At 46.7% G+C, this 17885-nt stretch overlaps 6 protein-coding genes across 6 annotated transcripts; 3 read left to right on the top strand and 3 right to left on the bottom strand.

The window, feature by feature from the left end:
• Positions 1-124: 124 nt before the first annotated feature.
• Positions 125-2922, top strand: EDB93DRAFT_1237363 (uncharacterized protein; the record flags this gene model as incomplete). Its single annotated transcript, XM_041451406.1, has 8 exons — positions 125-298; positions 335-445; positions 497-781; positions 831-932; positions 1116-1278; positions 1341-1658; positions 1689-2510; positions 2567-2922. 8 exons carry the CDS (start codon positions 125-127, stop codon positions 2920-2922), a joined length of 2331 nt encoding a protein of 776 aa, XP_041313907.1.
• A 79-nt stretch (positions 2923-3001) lies between these two features.
• On the bottom strand, positions 3002-4737 carry EDB93DRAFT_1099531 (uncharacterized protein; the record flags this gene model as incomplete). Its single annotated transcript, XM_041446928.1, has 4 exons — positions 3002-3468; positions 3526-3685; positions 3742-4032; positions 4081-4737. The coding sequence occupies 4 exons, from the start codon at positions 4735-4737 to the stop codon at positions 3002-3004; spliced, it is 1575 nt and encodes a 524-aa protein (XP_041313906.1).
• A 319-nt stretch (positions 4738-5056) lies between these two features.
• Positions 5057-7678, top strand: EDB93DRAFT_1099530 (uncharacterized protein; the record flags this gene model as incomplete). The annotated part of the gene is made up of 11 exons (XM_041446927.1): positions 5057-5122; positions 5182-5249; positions 5314-5351; positions 5479-5571; positions 5632-5819; positions 5869-5958; positions 6021-6419; positions 6473-6619; positions 7131-7325; positions 7375-7538; positions 7588-7678. 11 exons carry the CDS (start codon positions 5057-5059, stop codon positions 7676-7678), a joined length of 1539 nt encoding a protein of 512 aa, XP_041313905.1.
• A 633-nt stretch (positions 7679-8311) lies between these two features.
• EDB93DRAFT_1113724 (polysaccharide lyase family 8 protein) lies at positions 8312-11704 on the bottom strand. Its single transcript, XM_041448210.1, has 12 exons — positions 11427-11704; positions 11102-11374; positions 10936-11048; positions 10671-10873; positions 10340-10618; positions 10217-10284; positions 10031-10163; positions 9962-9979; positions 9868-9911; positions 9649-9814; positions 9516-9599; positions 8312-9469 (listed from the first exon to the last, which is right to left on the bottom strand). Exons 1-12 carry the CDS (start codon positions 11591-11593, stop codon positions 8453-8455), a joined length of 2565 nt encoding a protein of 854 aa, XP_041313904.1. The 5' UTR covers positions 11594-11704; the 3' UTR covers positions 8312-8452.
• Positions 11705-13728, bottom strand: EDB93DRAFT_1113721 (uncharacterized protein). Its single transcript, XM_041448209.1, has 4 exons — positions 13503-13728; positions 13389-13444; positions 13235-13340; positions 11705-13182 (listed from the first exon to the last, which is right to left on the bottom strand). Exons 1-4 carry the CDS (start codon positions 13683-13685, stop codon positions 12097-12099), a joined length of 1431 nt encoding a protein of 476 aa, XP_041313903.1. The 5' UTR covers positions 13686-13728; the 3' UTR covers positions 11705-12096.
• Positions 13729-13771: 43 nt separating this feature from the next.
• On the top strand, positions 13772-17456 carry EDB93DRAFT_1113719 (uncharacterized protein). Its single transcript, XM_041448208.1, has 11 exons — positions 13772-13899; positions 13951-14376; positions 14426-15229; positions 15278-15576; positions 15630-15732; positions 15790-15871; positions 15922-16051; positions 16104-16454; positions 16508-16586; positions 16642-16745; positions 16796-17456. Exons 1-11 carry the CDS (start codon positions 13834-13836, stop codon positions 17361-17363), a joined length of 3012 nt encoding a protein of 1003 aa, XP_041313902.1. The 5' UTR covers positions 13772-13833; the 3' UTR covers positions 17364-17456.
• Positions 17457-17885: the final 429 nt, after the last annotated feature.

Here is a 17885-nt window from a genome sequence, read left to right as displayed (position 1 = left end):
GTTTGTGTGGGAGCAAACTAGTGGTCACGACGATGCAGACGATGATGCGTCAGATGATGGGTTGAATGCCAAACCTGAATGGGAGCCTCCGGTTGAAGCAGTTGAAGAGGACAACAGCAGTAGCATGGACGACCCTGGTCAAGACTTGGCCAAAGAAGACCTGGCCGAAGATCAATACAATACTCACCAGGATATTCAAGCACGTGTGCAAGGGCTGCGTGGCTGCATGGTCATGCCTTACCCAGATCCGCATGCTGGCGAACAAATAGCTAATCGAGCCAACCATCATGCTGCAAACGTGGAATACGGGGCTCATTTTGCCAATGTGGAGCAGGAGAATTTGTACCATCCTTTCACTTCTAAGATGGATTGGGAGGTCGCCAGATGGGCGAAACTTCGCGGAGTCAGTTTGACGGCTTTTTCAGACTTGCTCGCAATCGAGGGGGTAGGGTTATTATTTGTTTTATGAAGTCTTAATTAACAGTGAATATCACAGGTCAGCGAACATTTGTCACTCTCCTTCAAGAATGCGAATGAGTTGAACGCACTTGTCAGCCATGAGCTTCCGAGTAGCCGCTTCAAGCGAGAGCAGATCATCGTCGCCAGTGAAGCCTTTGACATATATTATTGCGATGTGATCGAATGTGTCAGGTCACTGTATGGTGATCCCGATTTTGCAAGATATCTTGCATTTGCCCCCGAGCGGCATTATTCTGACAAGGATAAAACAGTTTGTCTCTTTCATGATATGCATACAGGAAAATGGTGGTGGGATACACAGGTACAGAGGGCTGATTATGACTATGTGATATCTACTTACAATACTTTAGAAAAAGCTGGATCAGCACAGTCCAGGTGGCACCATCATTCCCATCATTATCTCATCCAACAAAACGCAAGTGACCTTGTTCTGCAACAAGTCCATCTATCCCGTCTATCTCACCATTGGCAACATCCCTAAAGAAATCTGATGCAAACCATCACGTGGCGCACATATACTCCTGGCATATTTGCCGTGTACATGCCTTGAACACATCACCAATAAAGCATTGCATCGCCGAACTCTGGCAAACCTATATCATGCGTGTTTGAACCATGTTCTCGCTCCGCTAAAGTCAGTTGGTTTTGATGGACTTCATATGGCTAGTGGGGATGGCGCTCTCCGCCGTTGCCATCTATTATTTGCTAGCTTTGTTGGTGACTACCCTGAACAGCTCCTTGCCACCAGAATCAAGTTTGGAGAGTGTCCAAAATGCGATGTCGATGCTGCTGAAACAGGTAGCAATACTGCACTATTTCATTTATGGAGGTACTCGATGCCCTTGCTACTCCCAATGAAGGGAATTTATCTTTCATTTGTGCTTGCTCGGTAGCAGGCATCAAGCCCATTGTTCATCCTTTCTGGGAAGATCTCCCGTTTGCCAACATTTTCTGTGCGATCACACCAGACGTATTACACCAACTATATCAAGGCTTGATTAAGCACCTCTTAGGATGGCTGTCGGCTGCTTGTGGAGCTGTCAAAATAGATGCTCATTGTCGGCGTCTTCCTCCCAACCATAATATCCATCTGTTTAGGAAGGGCATCACTAGCCTGTCACATATAAGCGGTGCTGAACATGCACAAATCTGCCACTTTCTCCTTGGTATCGTGATTGGTATCTGATTGCCCAATAATATAAATGCAGGTCGACTTCTACGAGCCGTGTGGGGTCTACTCAATTTCCTCTATCTTGCACAATATCCTTGTCATAGCTCAGAGACCCTGCAGCTGCTGGACGACGCGCTCGATCTTTTTCACAACAATAAGGACATTTTCGTCGAGCTGGGTATCCGAAACAATTTCAATCTACCAAAACTGCATGCAATGCGCCACTACACTCTCATGATAATGATGTTGGGTACGACGGATAATTATAATACAGAGTACACCAAACGACTTCATATTGATTATGCCAAGGACCCTTACTGTGCTACAAACCATAAAGATGAATTTTTGCAGATGACACGCTGGCTCGAACGAAAGGAGAAGGTTCTGCGCTATGAGAAGTACATCAACTGGCGACTTGCTGGCAATCACAAGTCTGAGCCCTACCACTCATGTCCTCCTGATATGTCTTTCCGTCGGCTTCAGACGATGACAAAGCACCCTAGTGCAAAGGCCATCAATATAGACAAGCTGATTGAAGACTACGGCGCTACTTATTTCCACGAAGCACTTGCACGCTATATCACACAACTCAGCCACGCTAATGATCCATGCCTCTCTAGTCAAACACTGGATGTGTTGGCACATGACGTCCATCTCCCGTTCCGAAGTCTTCCAGTTTTCCACAAGATTAAGTGGCTCTCGGTGGATACTCGTGATCACGGCGACACAACAGTCACATTGGACTCTGTGCATGCCAGACCACAACAGAGCTCAGGTTCTTCTCCATTGGCTTGTCGGTCAGATACAGCTCTTGTGAGTCTCGGTCCGAATACTGATATTGTTAGCGCTGGTATACAAGGTATGTTTCACCACCACTATTTACGTTACGAATTACTTACCGTCGACTGAGTCTAGGTTTCCGTGTTGGCCAAGTACGAGTCATTTTTGCATTACCACCAAAGTCACTTCTGCTCCTTGTGCCGCCAACAGTCCAGGTACCCAAACACTTAGCTTACATCGAGTGGTTTACACCATTCTCTTCAGCTCCCGATCGACGCCACGGACTTTATGAGCTCTCGCGATCGTTCCGTGGTGGTGAAAAATTGGCAAGTATTGTGCCATTGGCAAACATTGTGCGTAGTGTCCATCTGATACCAAGTTTTGGTGCTGTCGTCCCACGAGAATGGACGAGTGATACGGTTCTAGATGATTGTAACGATTTTTGGTTGAATTCGTATTTAGATAGATACACTTTTTGTATATTCAAGTAATTCTTGATATTTGCATCCCACATTATCGTCTTCTAGCAATTTTATTCCTAATTCTTGTAATTATCTAGAATTATCTGAATTATAACATTTTTTCCCCGGGAGGGTTTTCCTGATGTAGCTGGTGCAACACATCCGGTGTGATCACACGGAAAATATTGGTGAATGGGAGATCTTCCCAGAAAGGATGGACAATGGGCTTAATACCTGCAGCTGAGCAAGCACGAACAAAGGATAGATTCCCATCATCAAGAGCAGCGAGGGCATCAAGCACCTTGCTCATTTTCTGTAGATGAAATGGTGCTGTGTTGCTACCTGTTTTATCAGCATCAACATCACATTTTGGACATTCTCCGAACTTGATCCCAGTAGCAAGGAGCTGCTCTGGGTAGTCACCGACAAAGCTAGCAAATAATAGATGGCAACGGCGGAGAGCGCCATCCACGCTAGCCATACGAAGTCCATCAAGTCCAACAGATTTCAGTGGAGTGAGTACACAGTGTAAGCAAGCATGATATAAGTTTGCCATAGTTCGGCGGCACAGCGAAGCTTTGTTGGTAATATGTTCAAGTCATGTGCATGGCAAATATGCCAGAAGGATATGACCACCGCATGAAGGCTTGCGTTGAATTTCTTTTGGGATGTTGCCAATAGTGAGATAGACAGGATAAGCAGCCTTGTTGCGGAACAAGGTTAATTGTGTTTTGTCGGACGAGATAATGATGGGAATGATGGTGCCGCCCGGACTGTGCTGATCAAGTTTTTTCTAAAGTATCGTCACGTAAGTATAATATCCTGTAGACATAATTCAGTCCTACATACCTGTGTATCCCACCACCATTTGCCTGTATGCATATCATGAAAGAGCCGAACTGTCTTATCCTCATTAGCATAATGCCGCTCAGGGACAAAAGCCAGATATCTGGCGAAGTCAGGATCACTATACAGTGACCTGACACATTTGATCACGTTGCGGTAATAGACATCAAATGCTTTGCCGGCGACAATGATCTGTTCCCTTTTGAACTTTGGGCGGCCAGTTGGAAGTTCATGGTCAATGAGTGAATCCAGCTCATTCGCATTTTTGAAGGACAGCGACAAGCATTCACAGACCTATAACACATTAATTACAGATGTTCGTAGAATAAATGATATCCTTACACCTTCAATTGCAAGCAAGTCTGACAATGCCGTCGAACTAAGTCCACAAAGTTTGGCCCATCTTGCAACTTCCCAATCCATCCTCGAAGTGAAAGGATGATACAGATTCTCCTGCTCTGCGTTGAATCGAGCCCCATATTCCATGTTTGCAGCATGACAGTTGGCTGCTTGATTGGTTATTTGTTGGCCAGCACGTGGATCTGGGTAGGGTACGATGACACAACCATGTTGACCTTGCACATGTAATTGAATATCCTGGCAGCAAGTACTATTGCATTGATCGTCCTCATCCTCGTCCTCGTCCACCGGAGGCTCCTCTTCAACTGGAGGCTCCCCTTCAACCGGAGGCTCCCATTCTGCTTCAAAATTCAGCTCATCATCATCCACGGTGGACACATCCGAGTCATCATCATCTGCATAACTACCACTGGTTTGCTCTGCAGCCCACACAAACTCATCCTTGCCATAACCTCCATCCATTTCAAACTCTTCCAACTTGTTATGATATGGATCGTTCGGCTCCATTTGTGTGTATATTTGGGAGCATGACTGATGGTAAAGTGCTTGACAAAGTGGATTGCGGCTCTTTGCGAGATGCTGACTGAGACCGGTGACTGTGAAATCATCATGGGAACAAGCAGGACATTGCGTCGACATTGTGTGGTGGGTGAATGCAGGTAGGGAAGCAGAGATTGCCAGTGCTCACTGTGCAAATGTCCTCCCGAGTTCTGGCATTACGATCAATGTTATACCTATTTTCCTAGGGTGAGTCTGAGGTAAAATTTAAATTGAACCCATGCTCACGACAAACACTTCCGAAAACGACTGCCCTGGAATGCAATGCACCGCCATGTACTAATAAATTGAATGAAGTTGAATAGCACCCTCCAAATTTTCAATCTCCTGCCCACTCTTTCGTGTTAACATTCCTTCCAATGATCTGTGTTAGCTTCCTGTCCTTTCAAAATAGTATACCATGTCCGCACGTATTTCAACTTGCGAGCCACGAAAATGCGAAGAAGAAAGCTTTAGAAAACTGCTAGTAAGGAAGCACTTCCACTTTGAATGAGATTGAAATATAATGCTTACCTGTGAGTTCAGTTTGGATACCTAAGACGTCAAGGAAAGTTCGTCAAGCTGGGCCAGCACTTGAGCACCAAGCAAAAAAGGTCATCAGTACCAACAGTAACATTTTTTTATTCATGCATGAATCAAATACTCACCTTTGATCAGAGGATGTGCCACGCACTACAATGTGCACTACAAAAATGGTCCCTTTGCCTTCCAAACTAAGTGGTAAGTGTCAGTGTTCAGTTTTGAACGACTCAGAGGATGTGCCATGCACTACAAAAGTGGCCCCATTGCCTTCCAAACTATATGGTAAGCATCAGCGTTCAGTTTCGAATGACTCGGAGGATGATAGAGAGGAGGATGGAGGTGATTCTGACGCCATTGAGTCGGACTTAGAACTTGAACCTGCGAAACCTCAAGGTTAGTGATAGTAGGCTAGATAACACAAAAGGATGTCTTACTCATGGCATACGTGCACAGGCTTGTATCGACCTAACAAACTCCGTCGCACATATGCCATGCAGGATGTTACTGCATTATTTGATGATGATGAGCTCGACTCCGATGGTGAGCAGGTGGAAATCGCCAATGGTGATGATTCAGATGCTGGGCGTGAGGAGAGTGACAACGAGGAACCAGAGACCATGGCCATGATGCTCTCTGATGAGGTTAGTGATACTTGTTTACTTAGTAAGCAAGGCACTGATCCGGTTGAAGGTCCCTTCCATTGTCGCCGACAAGGTCAAGTCCGATGTTCGATCATGTGGAAAATCCCAGTCTGCCCGGGACCAAAAACACACTGCAGAGGTGAGCCCTGGTCATTTAGACTTGACTGACATAATCCCTCACCCACAAACACTCCAATTTAGATTCCAACATGGCGCGATGTCGACAATGCTGTTTCAGAGTCTGTAGACGAAACTAGTACAACATGTGGCAATTCCTCAGAACCCTACTCCAGTGATTTGGAAGGCGCCCCCAAACCTACCTCCGCAGCTCGTTCAGCTCAGAATGTCGCTTCTCTCATTCAAACGGAGAAGGGTAATATCAAATTACTTGATCAAAACCACGAAACTCGTCAAGTCATTCGGAATGTGATTATTGATGCCAAGTGTCACATTGTCTTCATCAATGCTTATCCTGAACTTGTTGATAAAAACCAGATCTCGTTGCAATCTTTGTTGAAGGTGGCTCAGGATCTTGGCATACATGCCATCAAACAATGTCTTCAAAAAGATGTGCAGTATGCTTCTCACCTTGCTAGCTTGGTAAGTCCTTTGCACATCTCAAATATATTGTCTAACTATCTTGAACTATTGAGGTCGAGCTGCGCATTCCCTTATTGTGCTGTGACTTGAAAATGGCCGCATGTGCCAACATCAATAGCTACTTTTGTCTCAGCCAGAACATAGTCAAGGCAAAAAAACTTATGGAGAAGCATGCTTATGTATATGCCTTGAGGTTTGATGTTAGTTCCATCCTTATTCATTCTTATCATATTCCCCTCTACATATCACCGCTATCTGTCCATTTCTTCCCTTCTACATATCACTGCTGTGAGTTCTTATCATATTCCCTTCTAACATATTGCCGCTGCTCCCTAACATCCATTTCTTTATCATATTCCCTTCTACATATCACCACTTCAGTCTGCTGCTCCATCCTCTATCATATTCCCTTCTACATATCACCACTTCAGTCCTCTGCTCTCTAGTATCATATTCCCTTCTACATATCACCGCTTCAGTCCTCTGCTCTCTAGTATCATATTCCCTTCTACATATCACCGCTTCAGTCCTCTGCTCTCTATCATATTCCCTTCTACATATCACCGCTTCAGTCCGCTGCTCCATCCTCTATCATATTCCCTTCTACATATCACCGCTTCAGTCCACTGCTCCATCCTCTATCATATTCCCTTCTACATATTACCGCTGCTCAGTTACCTCAGTCATTCAACTTACATCCCTCTTCAACAGGCCAATGACGATGCATCACCCATAGGGAAAAAGCCCTACCAGGGTGACCTACTGATCTTTCTCTTATGTGACGGAGTCTTCATTGGAGCAAAGTCTATTGGTGTCAAGTTCACTGAGTGCTTCATCGAAATCAGTCGTAACAAGGCCAATCGCCCAGAAATACCAATTTCAATACTAGCACTCGTGGCAACAGCGGTAATATCCTTATTTCTAGGTATTCATCTTATACTGACTAGTTCTCAAGGTGTATGCATTCTGGAAGACACTCGGTTCACCAGGAAAGTTCAACTTTACTGGGAATCAATTCAGTGAAACATATATTTTTCACATCAAGTTCCTCAAGAACTTAAAGAAGGACGCACCTGGGAAGTTTCACTGCATGATGGCCGACATTTATGAAGCTGTACAGTAAGTTTCACTGGTGTGCATGGTGCCACAATACTGACACTGCTACAAGGGTCTTGAAACGAAAGGGGAACGATCATATGGTCAGTGAGCATCAAGATGCACTGGCGCTACTTGACCTCGATGGAATGGCTGAGGATTAGGTCGAAGGGCGCTGATATATACCCATAAATATTACTGATTCATTGATCTCTCCTGTTTGCATGTCCTGGTTGTGTTGACTTTTATACGCGTCTTTTAATCAAATATTAGTCTTTTTCTTGTAATGCTGTCTGATATACATGATTTTCAAACCTAAGTTTGATATATACTTCCTGCAATTATCTGCAATTCACGATGATTTTACGCGAAATATCAACTAATTTTGATAATTATAAATCATGGAGGAGGAGGTAAAAAAGTCTTCCTAGGAAACATATTTTTCCTAGTCGTCCTAAAGCTCATAAATTGAAATAATACTCCAGATTTATCGAAAATTATCGTGATCTATTAGAAATTCAGGAGGGACAGATTCCCTGATGGTCTTACACATCTACAGTACTGTTGTGGAGGAGCTTTATCATAGCCCTGAGGGAATTGAACTCGTATTCTATAAGGGACCGTACTGGACAAATTGTTTTTTTCGCTTTGCAAAAAATGTCTTTGATTTCTGTGTGACTACGATATTTTGATCTTGACCCGGATGTTGAGCTTGACTTTGATGTTTTGACTTCAACTTCGAGCCTGACCCTCGGCAAGTGCCGACAGTCCACATCGCCGACCTCGAGCTGGTAGACTGGAAGGACAAGATGGTATGATTGGGGTATGTCATGATAAGTATTCAAGTGCACTAATGATTGTACGACCAGCAATGTCTATGAATGTGCGTGAGGGCATGTATATGTGAATGATACAAACATGTATGTAGAGAGTTCTTATTAGTAATTCAAGTTCTGACTGACGCTGCTGCCTACCAAAACGCTACCAGTCAGGTCAAAATGCGCGGTAACACTGCTTCTCCCTCCCCATTCACAAGGTCCTCCCAGTCCGTCTTCCACGGAAATTGTGAGGGTCAAGTGCGACGCGCTTTGTGATGGATCAGCCACAGTGACGTTGCCCGTATCTATGCGGTAGATGAAGGCAGCATGAGCACTTGATTCAATCTTCATGGGACCGTAAACCTCGTCAGTGAATATGAACGAACCGCCCGCTGCGTCCCAGAAGACACCAAAGACAGTGTAGTGATCTTCATCCAAAAGAGCGCTCACAGAGGCATCGTTCTGAATCTCCGTCAAGTGAGTAGATGCGCGTTTGAGAGCGAATGTACCGTAGTCAACTGCAGGGTATATAGCATAGGAGATGGGGGCGCTGAGGTCCTTGTGGTGCAACCAAGCAGTGAACAATTCGACTGTTTCTTGACCAGAAAATACACCCGTGCTGGACCAGTTACCTGTCTTGTTGCTCCATTCTAGGGACAGATCATACGTTCCATTGACTCCTCGGAACTCGTACCCGACATCACCATGCCACAATGTGTGGGTGTCTGTGAAGTTCCCCCCGAAAGTGCTAATATCATTGACAAACACGTCAGGCCCGCTGAAACGTCTTTGGTCAATAACAGAAAACACAGGTGCATCTGTCTTTGAGGAGATGTTGGCGATCATCACGTATTGAACGTCGTCCTCGAGGAAGAACCATGTCTTTTGCCACGACAAGGACTCGGTCATGGGATTGGTATAGCGCATTGCTGCGACGCCGACTTGTCCGTCACTGACACCACCAACAAATGCTTCCTTTCCGATATATTTGGTGTGTTGGCAGTCGAGGACCGTGGCATCGTAGTCGACGGTGATACCTGGGATGAGATTCCAGTCCCAAACAGCGGCTATGTCTTCGTACTCGTCGCCTTGGAGGTATGTATAGACAACGCCGTCGGCAAGATGGAAACCAAGAAGCTGCGTGGGATAAGTGAGATGATTCTGATGAAGGAAGAGGACTTACGTTCTGTGAGTTCGCACATTCTGTATTCTTGGTTCTTGTTGAGTACATCTTGAGAGACGTAACATAGCCAGAACCCCGAGTAACCTAGGAGTTTTTGAATGTAATTTTGAGGTGCATGTTCTGGTTGGCCTACCATATAATCATTCTTATGAAACATACGGTTTCCAAGCAATCCTCCCACGTTTGCATGGGTTGTATTCGACAAAAGGCTCTTCGCAAAGTTAACGAGAACGTCCGAATTCCAATTCTCACCAAGTTCTTCCACCTTCGAGAGGTTTGTTAGGATACCAGAACTTGCTCTACGTCAAAGGAGGTCAACGCGGTTGGACTGCATCGAAAGGTGACTACCTACTGCCCAGCGGCCACCGGTGAGCTTATGAAGCGACCCACTGAGCTCTGCATGTATCCATTAGAGATGATTAGCAGTAATTGTGGCTGAGACTTGCAAGATCCCAGTGTAAAACCTTAAAATAACCATTCAGCTTTTTACTAGGGCAGGAAATCCATGCACTAACCTGTGTTCCGACATTAAGATTTATCATCCATCGGTTTCCGTCGACCAATGTCTCGAGGGCTGCCCTTGCCTTACTCTCAGCCGTGAATGAAGTCCCGGCTGCCGCAGTCTCGAAAACGAGAACATCATTAGTGCTATGCAGCAAACTCAAAACATGTACACGAAACAAAAGAAAATATGTGCGTACAAGTCCTTCCCGTAGTTTCCGTTATAAAGCAACCCGAGGTGCTGACTGAAGGAGCCGTCCGATTGGATCTATCAAAAATACTCGTTCAGAAATTGAGAATACCAGGACTTCAGGGATCCAAACCCCATCAACTGCTGTGCTAATGTTTTCCTGTATGACGATGATATCATGGACTCTCCTGTACGCGTCCGAGAGCAAAGAAACATTGGTAACGAGAAGACCTTGATCCAGACCGATCTGAGCCATGTCCAAGATATTTGCTCCAGCCTCAAAGCTGTATCCGTGATCGAACGTGCCATACGCACGTAGGGATATATTGCTACAGTTATTTAATTGTGTATATGTCAAGGTGTCATTGAGGAGAAGACATGACTCTGCAACGAGACCGGGGATGAGGATGACCTGTGGCAATATTATCAGGCCTTGGGAAGCTGGAATCAAATTTTAGGCGCACGTTGGCATACCAGTTCGTGTTCCAGTAACCAGGTGTGCCGCAAGGACAGCTGTCGGTGCCTCCTTCAACAAGACAGCCGACGTTCGTAAAGTCATTATTAAACCAGTAGTCCATGGCGTTGCCTATGGCAGTGAATAACGTCGAACTGTTGACGTATTGATCGTAGCCTAGGAGTCCCCCATGCCAAGCAGCAGCTATCGTACCTGTGGAGAAGCACATGTACACTGAGTGAGAATCTCATGGTGTTGAGTGTCGGGCAACTGACTGATGCGAACCCAATGAACTGAAGCTGGCCAGCTTGCATTGCGAGAACCACAGCCAGCTGTATAGTCGATGTCAGAGTCCGGCCATTTACCATCGCCCTGAAGATCTGCGAGCCTGAAACGGGGTTGACTTTAGCGTAGTCGGGCAGCTTGTCGAGAGCAACGAACCAAGATGATATATTACTCGGGTCGCCTGTGATGCTGTCAATGATTGTATCCAATCTTCGAGAGTGGATGATGGCGATGTCTCGTAAAGCGCTTGAATTTGGTGCTTGGGTTGGATTGCTAGCAGGTGCACTCGTGATAGACGTGAAAGAACTCGTAAATTGAACACCTGGGGCAAAAGCGAGAGAAGCCGAAGGTGTAGTGACCGCTGGAGATCCCGATGCCGATGTTCCGCTGCTACTGGATGCTTGAGAAGTAGAAGACTCGGGTGCATAACTTCGTTTCCACCATTAAACACCACTGAAAGAAGATCCAGCACTTGACTGACCTCGCTGCCTTTGGAGGCTGACCGAATTGCCTTGGCTCTCCTAGATGACGGGCTACATGTCGATGAAAGGGCCCAGGAAGGCCAGGAAGGCCATGAAGCCCTTCTGCTTCCACAAGATTTGCTACACACAGCAGGGAAATGTAAACGAATGAACGAAAGACCACCATGGCCGTCCACGCGCAGAGACTCGCTCTGCTTCTGCTGTCGTAACATCGAGCCCAAACATCTTACTTTATACTTGCGAGTTCTATAGCGCAGTGAATCAAATGCGTAAATCGACCTACTAAGATCAAGATGCATAACTTCTTTTGGAATTATGGCCCGGGTGCAAGCGTACACATCAGTTTCCACCAATCTGAGCGTTCAGTACTCAGCATTAACGTAATGGCTGTAATTACGAAGCTCAGAAGTCAGCACGTAATTCGTCGTTTAGTTGCTTTTGGGAAAAGAATACGTTCACCGTATGTCCAATGATAGGAGGAATATGCAGACAGGTGTGGCTATAAAGGTCACTCATTTGGACATCGATAAGCGGTGGCTAGCGATATGAAGCCCGCCTTAGACCATTCCGGTAGCTTGTCGTAAAATCACGTCTTATGTCGCATCCTTAACTTGTAAAGTTTGGGAAAGCTGCTACTTAACTGCAAGTAAAGGGCTACTCGTGGTGAGTTCATGGTGGTGGTTTTGGGCCATCAGAGTTGCCCCCGCCCTGACCCATAGAGTCCAGCAACGCTTCCATATCCATCAAATTCATATCTGGGGGTCGATGGAAGAAGGTAGGGTCGAAGTTGGCAAGATCAAGAGTAGACAAATCGAAATTGCCGTCCCCACCCGGAGGCTGGTGACTTGTCCCATCTGATTGAGAAGTGGCGAAACTTGCGAGAATCGCACTGGGGGAAGGTGCCACATTTCCAGGGTGAGCACTCTGGACGCCAAGCGTGGAATGCTGTCCAGATTGCAGTCCATTAGAATCTGATGGTCCAAACACGTCATTGCCGTGGTTGCTGTTATCCACTGCTGATAGTGTGCCAAGCATTTCCATGTCAAGACCGCCTTCTTGGGACTCTTTTGCGGGGTTTGAAGCTCCAGAATCAGGGATGATGGGGGAGAATATGCCTTCTACCCCACTGTTCTCTCCCGAACCCGTTTCAGTTCCATCTCCAAAAAGGTCTGTCATGGTTGACATTTCCATGTCGATGGAGTCAAGATCGAGCTCAATTGGCTTGTCTGCTGAATTTCCTAAGGACGCATCGATAGGAGGCAGGGGGGAATCATCGTCGACAGTTAAGTCAATGTCAACGTGTTGCGAAGAACCTGCAGTTGCAGACGCAAATGCAGCCATGAGGTCTAACTCCGTTTGAGCTGAAGGACGAGCTGATTTGGGCGCAAGGGATACCGGAGAAGGTAAACTCTGAGAAAATAAAGCGGCTTCTTCTGCGGACATTCGGAGGGAGGATGAAGAAAGGTCTAGTTTGAGAGGGAATGGGGGGCGGTGTAAGGATGATAGGGAAATGGTTGATCCGCGGCGACTGGGATTCGCAAGACCTTGGGGAGGAGATGCTTGAGCGGGAAGAGCTGGTGGACCCATGACGACATCTGTGTTGACCTCCAGTGGAGGTAAAGGAACTTTGCGTGTGGTTGGAGACTCTGATGTGGATTTAGAACGAGTGCGAGTAGCGATTGCGGCATTCTCGGCTTCGCGAGCACGACGCTGCTCACGAGCTAGGTCTCGTTCTAGCACAGCAATCGCTCGAAGCTTTCGACATTATTGGAAGACGCACCACGATTTGGAGAATGTGGTAACTCACCAAACGCGATTCCATCGCATCATAAAGTTGATCGAATTTTTCGACCTCACGTCCGAGGGAATCCGTCAAAGAACGTGGTGGATATGGAGCATATTTGTTAATACCACTACCGATAGTTAGTACACTGATAGTCGAATATTATTAAGCTACGCACAGTCTTCGGGAATCGGCATGAAAGGAATAAATTTGACCAGTTTTTACCACTGCGTTCTGTCAAAAGGATTTGAGATAGTGTTTGATAGTAACAATTTTAAAGGTTTAAACTTACTTTTAAGCAATCCATGAGTGCATTCATCTCAGGCTCGAGGATAGCCATGGCTTTGAGTGGTACGGGTGGAGGAGGCATGGCAGAGTCTGATGATGGAGCGTCCTTTGACTGTGGTGACTTGACCTGGGAAGATGCGCTCTTAGGCGCCTTTACAGCTTTACGTGGTTTTTGTTTTGGCGGCATGAAGCGCCCTGTGCTATTTCTGATTCTGAAGGGCTAGTGAAACGGGTCAAAGATATGTTACACCCAATTTGGAAAGTCTGCCTAGTGGCAAGTCCTCCGACACCCGACTCATCACAGCGCTCTCATTGACCTTACATACTTACAGGATATGCCACATATTGTTCATGATATAGCGCAAACGACGAGCTCAAACAACGTCCTTGTCGAACTTGAGGTACGTTCATAGATATTTCTTACCCTTGTTCCCTAAACGTCACACAACCAGGAATGCTCCCAAAGACGTTTGCGTCACATAAGTTCTATTCAAGTTCGCAATCTAACACCTTTTCCCGTCCGAGATGCATTTGCTTCGGCTCTCGCTCGCCCAGCTGAACACTCTCAATTTACGCCTCTGGGAAACCTCTCTGACGACCTTGATATAACACTTTCACGAAAACGTTCACGGCGGATCTCCACAAACTCTGTCAATACCCTTCAAAGTGCTCGCTTAGATGATCATGCTTTAATATTGGAAAATGGCGATGAGAGAGGTCGTCGGAGAGCCCAATCTAAGGTAAATTTCTCAGGAGGGAGCGTAGAGCCCACGCAAAGGAGCAGCACCATCTCCCGCACCATTTCAACCAGTGCCACCGCACCTACGATAAAACCAAGTAATCGAGCACGCACCAATTCCGTGGTCTCGTACCTCAGTGTATCCACGACCAATATTAATGCCCCCTCCTCGACCTTCGAATACCGAGCCCCCTTCGACCTTGTCCACCGGTTTATCTTCCTCATTATTCTTCGATTATTCGCAGAGAACCTTGGAGAAAGTTGTCCAATCCCGCCTCGTGGAGACCTTCATTACAATCACTGTTCCGGACACTCCGGATGTTTTTCCGTTCCCGTCTTCATCGTCCACCATGCAACGAACTCGCGCTGAAAGTGCTCCACGCGCACGCTCTTCTACCTGCAATGAACTCATCCTTCCTAATTCGGTGACAAGTGCGCGAAAAGTCTCAAAATTATCACGGCCGAACAGCGTGGAGACCTCTAAGGCTATACCGTTATCTCGACCAGAACCTTCCTCCTCAATCCGCTCTCCCACCTCCCTCATAAAAGGTACGCCGCCAGTCAGAACAGCAGGAGCGTCCCTTGCGCCACGCATGGTTCCTAAAACACATAAGTCCTCAGCTTCTGTTCCACGCAGCTTCACAGCGAACCAACTCCCATCACCTCCAGCTTCCCCACCGTCTCCAGAACCACCTTTGCTTCGTACCGTGCCGAATTATATATCACCTATCCACCGGCCCTCGACGAATCCTTCTTTCGTGATCGAGGCACAGTCAGAATTCGACTTTGCACCTTGGACAGATTTGTGTGCCGATACGGTGAAGATTGAGCTATGGGCGAAGACTTGTCGGCATCCTACCGGTGGAGCTCCACTGGAGGGCAAAGGAAAGCAAAAGGAGATGGTGACTGATCCCACTAGAGAAGGACCCAAATGGACTGTCCTAGAGCAATGGAATGTCAACCTTGCAGACCTTGTCCCATTGAAACCTGAGGTATGCGTAATTGAACTGTTTACTCATAGATTATAATTACACCATCAGCTCGAGGCCCATCCGCCACGCCTCCCATCCAATACCCTTTTCATAACATTTTCTACTTGCACAGAAACATTCTACTTGCCAACTCGTTCAGTCTCGAGAGTCCATTCGCACTCACGCTCTCCTTCTCCGACTGCGTACAACTCTGAACCAGAGACAGGAATTCGGAAGTTCGGAAACTCTACCGACCAGGCTACACCAGCACACTTTCATATCACTCAGACGCCTTCTGAACAGCCTAACAGATCGCGCAGATCACGCAGGACAAATGCTAGAACTGCGAGTTCGCAAGATTTACTTCAGTCAGTGTAACTTATGATGGAAATATTATGCTTCTTTTAACATCGCCGTTTAGGCTCGTTACGCTCCAGTCAAGCATCGTCGACCACGAGGAGTCGCTTGCGGATGTGATGCGGCAAATAGATACAACATTGAACAATGATGTTTTCGCGATATTGGTACGTGCATGATGATCGGATTATTTCCCGCGAACAGTTCTAAATGAGATCCAATAGAACCGGGAGGCTTCGGAACGTGAAGCGCGTATCGACGATCGACAATCTGAAGCGAAAGAGATCTTGGAACGGGCATGTCTGTGTGAGACCCTTACGCTTGCCGATATGTATCCCGTGCTTATTACTTTATAGTACGCGGAGATATTGCTTCTCGCCGAAAGAGGCTAGAACAGCGGAGAGACTTACTTGCGACTGCCGAGTCGATGCATAGAGAAGACCAGGCCGACCTACGGCAGACTGCTGTGGAAGTTGCAGAGCAGAAGTTTGTCCTCCTCCGTATTAACGATAGTAGAAGCTGATTAGCAAATTTATAGGCGGTGTCTTGATGCCCTTCGGGCGCGTCTTTTGGTCATACGAACGTCGTTGATCTCAACGCTATCATGGTTATATCCTATTGAATTGTTCTCTTCCTCGGAGCTACTCTTTACGATTCTCACCGTTCCGTTGCCTATTCCGTTCAACTCTACAGAGCCTGCCCCACCATTGTCGCTAGCCTCCCACAAGGAAGTGACTGAAGATGCTGTAGCCACCGCGCTAGGTTTTGCTGCACAGCTAGTACAGCTCCTTGCCATCTATATGGGCAAAGGCCTCACGTATCCTATCACCTGTATAGGGAGTCGGAGTTTGATCCGAGATGACATCTCGGCCATGGTTGGTCCAAGAATGTAAACTTAACGCCTCGTGCATTACATTTCTATCAGCTGACCAGATGCATTAGGTTTCCTTTATTCTCGAAGGGCGTTGACACATATCGATTCGAGTATGGCGTGTTCCTGCTCAACAAGGATATCGAAATGGTAAGTTCGATTGTGGGCCATGTCCGTTGATATCTGACTCTGCCAATGGTGGCAGCTCATGGCAGATCGCGATTTACGAGCGCTGGATATGCGACATACGCTACCTAATTTGAAAAACTTGCTCCTGACCCTTACTGATGGTGAATGTGCAAGCGTTCAGTGAGTCAAGGCTTGCAACTTGTTCTCACTACCTGATCTGTTTAATAAAGCAATTCTCGAGTTTTTGATTCGCCGGCTTCTTCTGGCCTTGCAACACCCCTACGGGTGAACTCGCTGCCTCCTACCCTAGTGCTTACGCCAGACAGTCCAAAAGCTAATCATAGTTTGCACGAGTTACCTGCGGATGTTGAGGCCGAGAGCACTACCCCATCCGAGAGCGGCTCGACTACGCCCACGGCAACTACATCATTAACTGAGGGTAGTACCTTCTCTCGGTATTCGAAACTATCAATTGGCTTCCCGCCCCTGCCGGGATTTTTACGTTCACGAAACGGTTCTGCTGTCGGTCGGGCGTCGGTGAAACTGGACCCTGAGACCGGCTGTGAGGCGCAAGATGGAGTCCCGGGTGCAACAACAGGGTTACCGGCTCCGAATTTGAGGATGGGGGAGGACGAGGATCGGCGAACTATCCGGGGTTTTGTGATGGATTGCGAGGAAGGTAAGAATGTTAAGCCAGGAGAGGTTAGCATTAGTGAAGGGGCAAAGGAGCCGATGGAGAAAGCTATGGGTGATGCTTCTGCGGCTGCGGCCTGCACTGTTGTTTCGCGTGCTTCGTGATATTAGGGCCTTATGTAGATGGGCCGCGACGTGTTTATATGAATCTTAATGAAAGCGAACTTTTGCAGGACAGATTTCGTTTTGCGAAGCGCGCTGTTTTCAAAAGTTTGACTGACAGCGGACGCTGGACCGAGTTCCGCAAAACAACCGCGGGCGGCAAGCAAGGTTATGAGCTTCTGTTAGTTTATACAACGGCAGAGCCGGTATAAGTTACGTTTAGTCTAGCAAAAGTGCATATTTCGATCGTCGTGAAGGGTCCAACCTGGGTTAATGAAAGAGAATGGAAGTCGAAAGTTCTAGTATCGAGACTGGAACCAAAAAGCACTGAAGCATGTCTAGTACAAGTATATGTGTATGAATGAATGAATGAATGAATGAATTGAAGAAGATTTGTTTTGAAAGGACTCTTGAATAACTTTTGGAGGATCGGCGATTACGGAAGATTGGGTTGTCAGTATCGTAAGTCCTCCCTGAACTCGCGGTTCCAGCGGACTTTTAAAAAAACGGGGTCCTTCCGGGATT

The sequence above is a fragment of the Suillus bovinus genome (genome assembly GCF_016758785.1).
Source record: "Suillus bovinus strain UH-Sbo-P2 chromosome Unknown EDB93scaffold_1, whole genome shotgun sequence".
NCBI lineage: Eukaryota > Fungi > Basidiomycota > Agaricomycetes > Boletales > Suillaceae > Suillus > Suillus bovinus.
Note: the sequence above shows the minus strand (reverse complement) of the source record. Positions and strands in the feature narration are given on the sequence as shown.

Coding starts and splice junctions, on each gene's coding strand:
- EDB93DRAFT_1113724 (XM_041448210.1), bottom strand. CDS start 11,593: ATGGTGGTCTTTCGTTCATTCGTTTACATTTCCCTGCTGTGTGTAGCA. Junction 11,375..11,426: donor CAGCCTCCAAAGGCAGCGAG/GTCAGTCAAGTG, acceptor GTGGAAACGAAG/TTATGCACCCGAGTCTTCTA. Junction 10,619..10,670: donor ACACGAACTGGTATGCCAAC/GTGCGCCTAAAA, acceptor ATATTGCCACAG/GTCATCCTCATCCCCGGTCT.
- EDB93DRAFT_1113721 (XM_041448209.1), bottom strand. CDS start 13,685: ATGCCGCCAAAACAAAAACCACGTAAAGCTGTAAAGGCGCCTAAGAGC. Junction 13,341..13,388: donor CATGCCGATTCCCGAAGACT/GTGCGTAGCTTA, acceptor AACTATCGGTAG/TGGTATTAACAAATATGCTC. Junction 13,183..13,234: donor ATGCGATGGAATCGCGTTTG/GTGAGTTACCAC, acceptor TAATGTCGAAAG/CTTCGAGCGATTGCTGTGCT.
- EDB93DRAFT_1113719 (XM_041448208.1), top strand. CDS start 13,834: ATGCCACATATTGTTCATGATATAGCGCAAACGACGAGCTCAAACAAC. Junction 15,230..15,277: donor TTGTCCCATTGAAACCTGAG/GTATGCGTAATT, acceptor TTACACCATCAG/CTCGAGGCCCATCCGCCACG. Junction 16,746..16,795: donor GGTGAATGTGCAAGCGTTCA/GTGAGTCAAGGC, acceptor TGTTTAATAAAG/CAATTCTCGAGTTTTTGATT.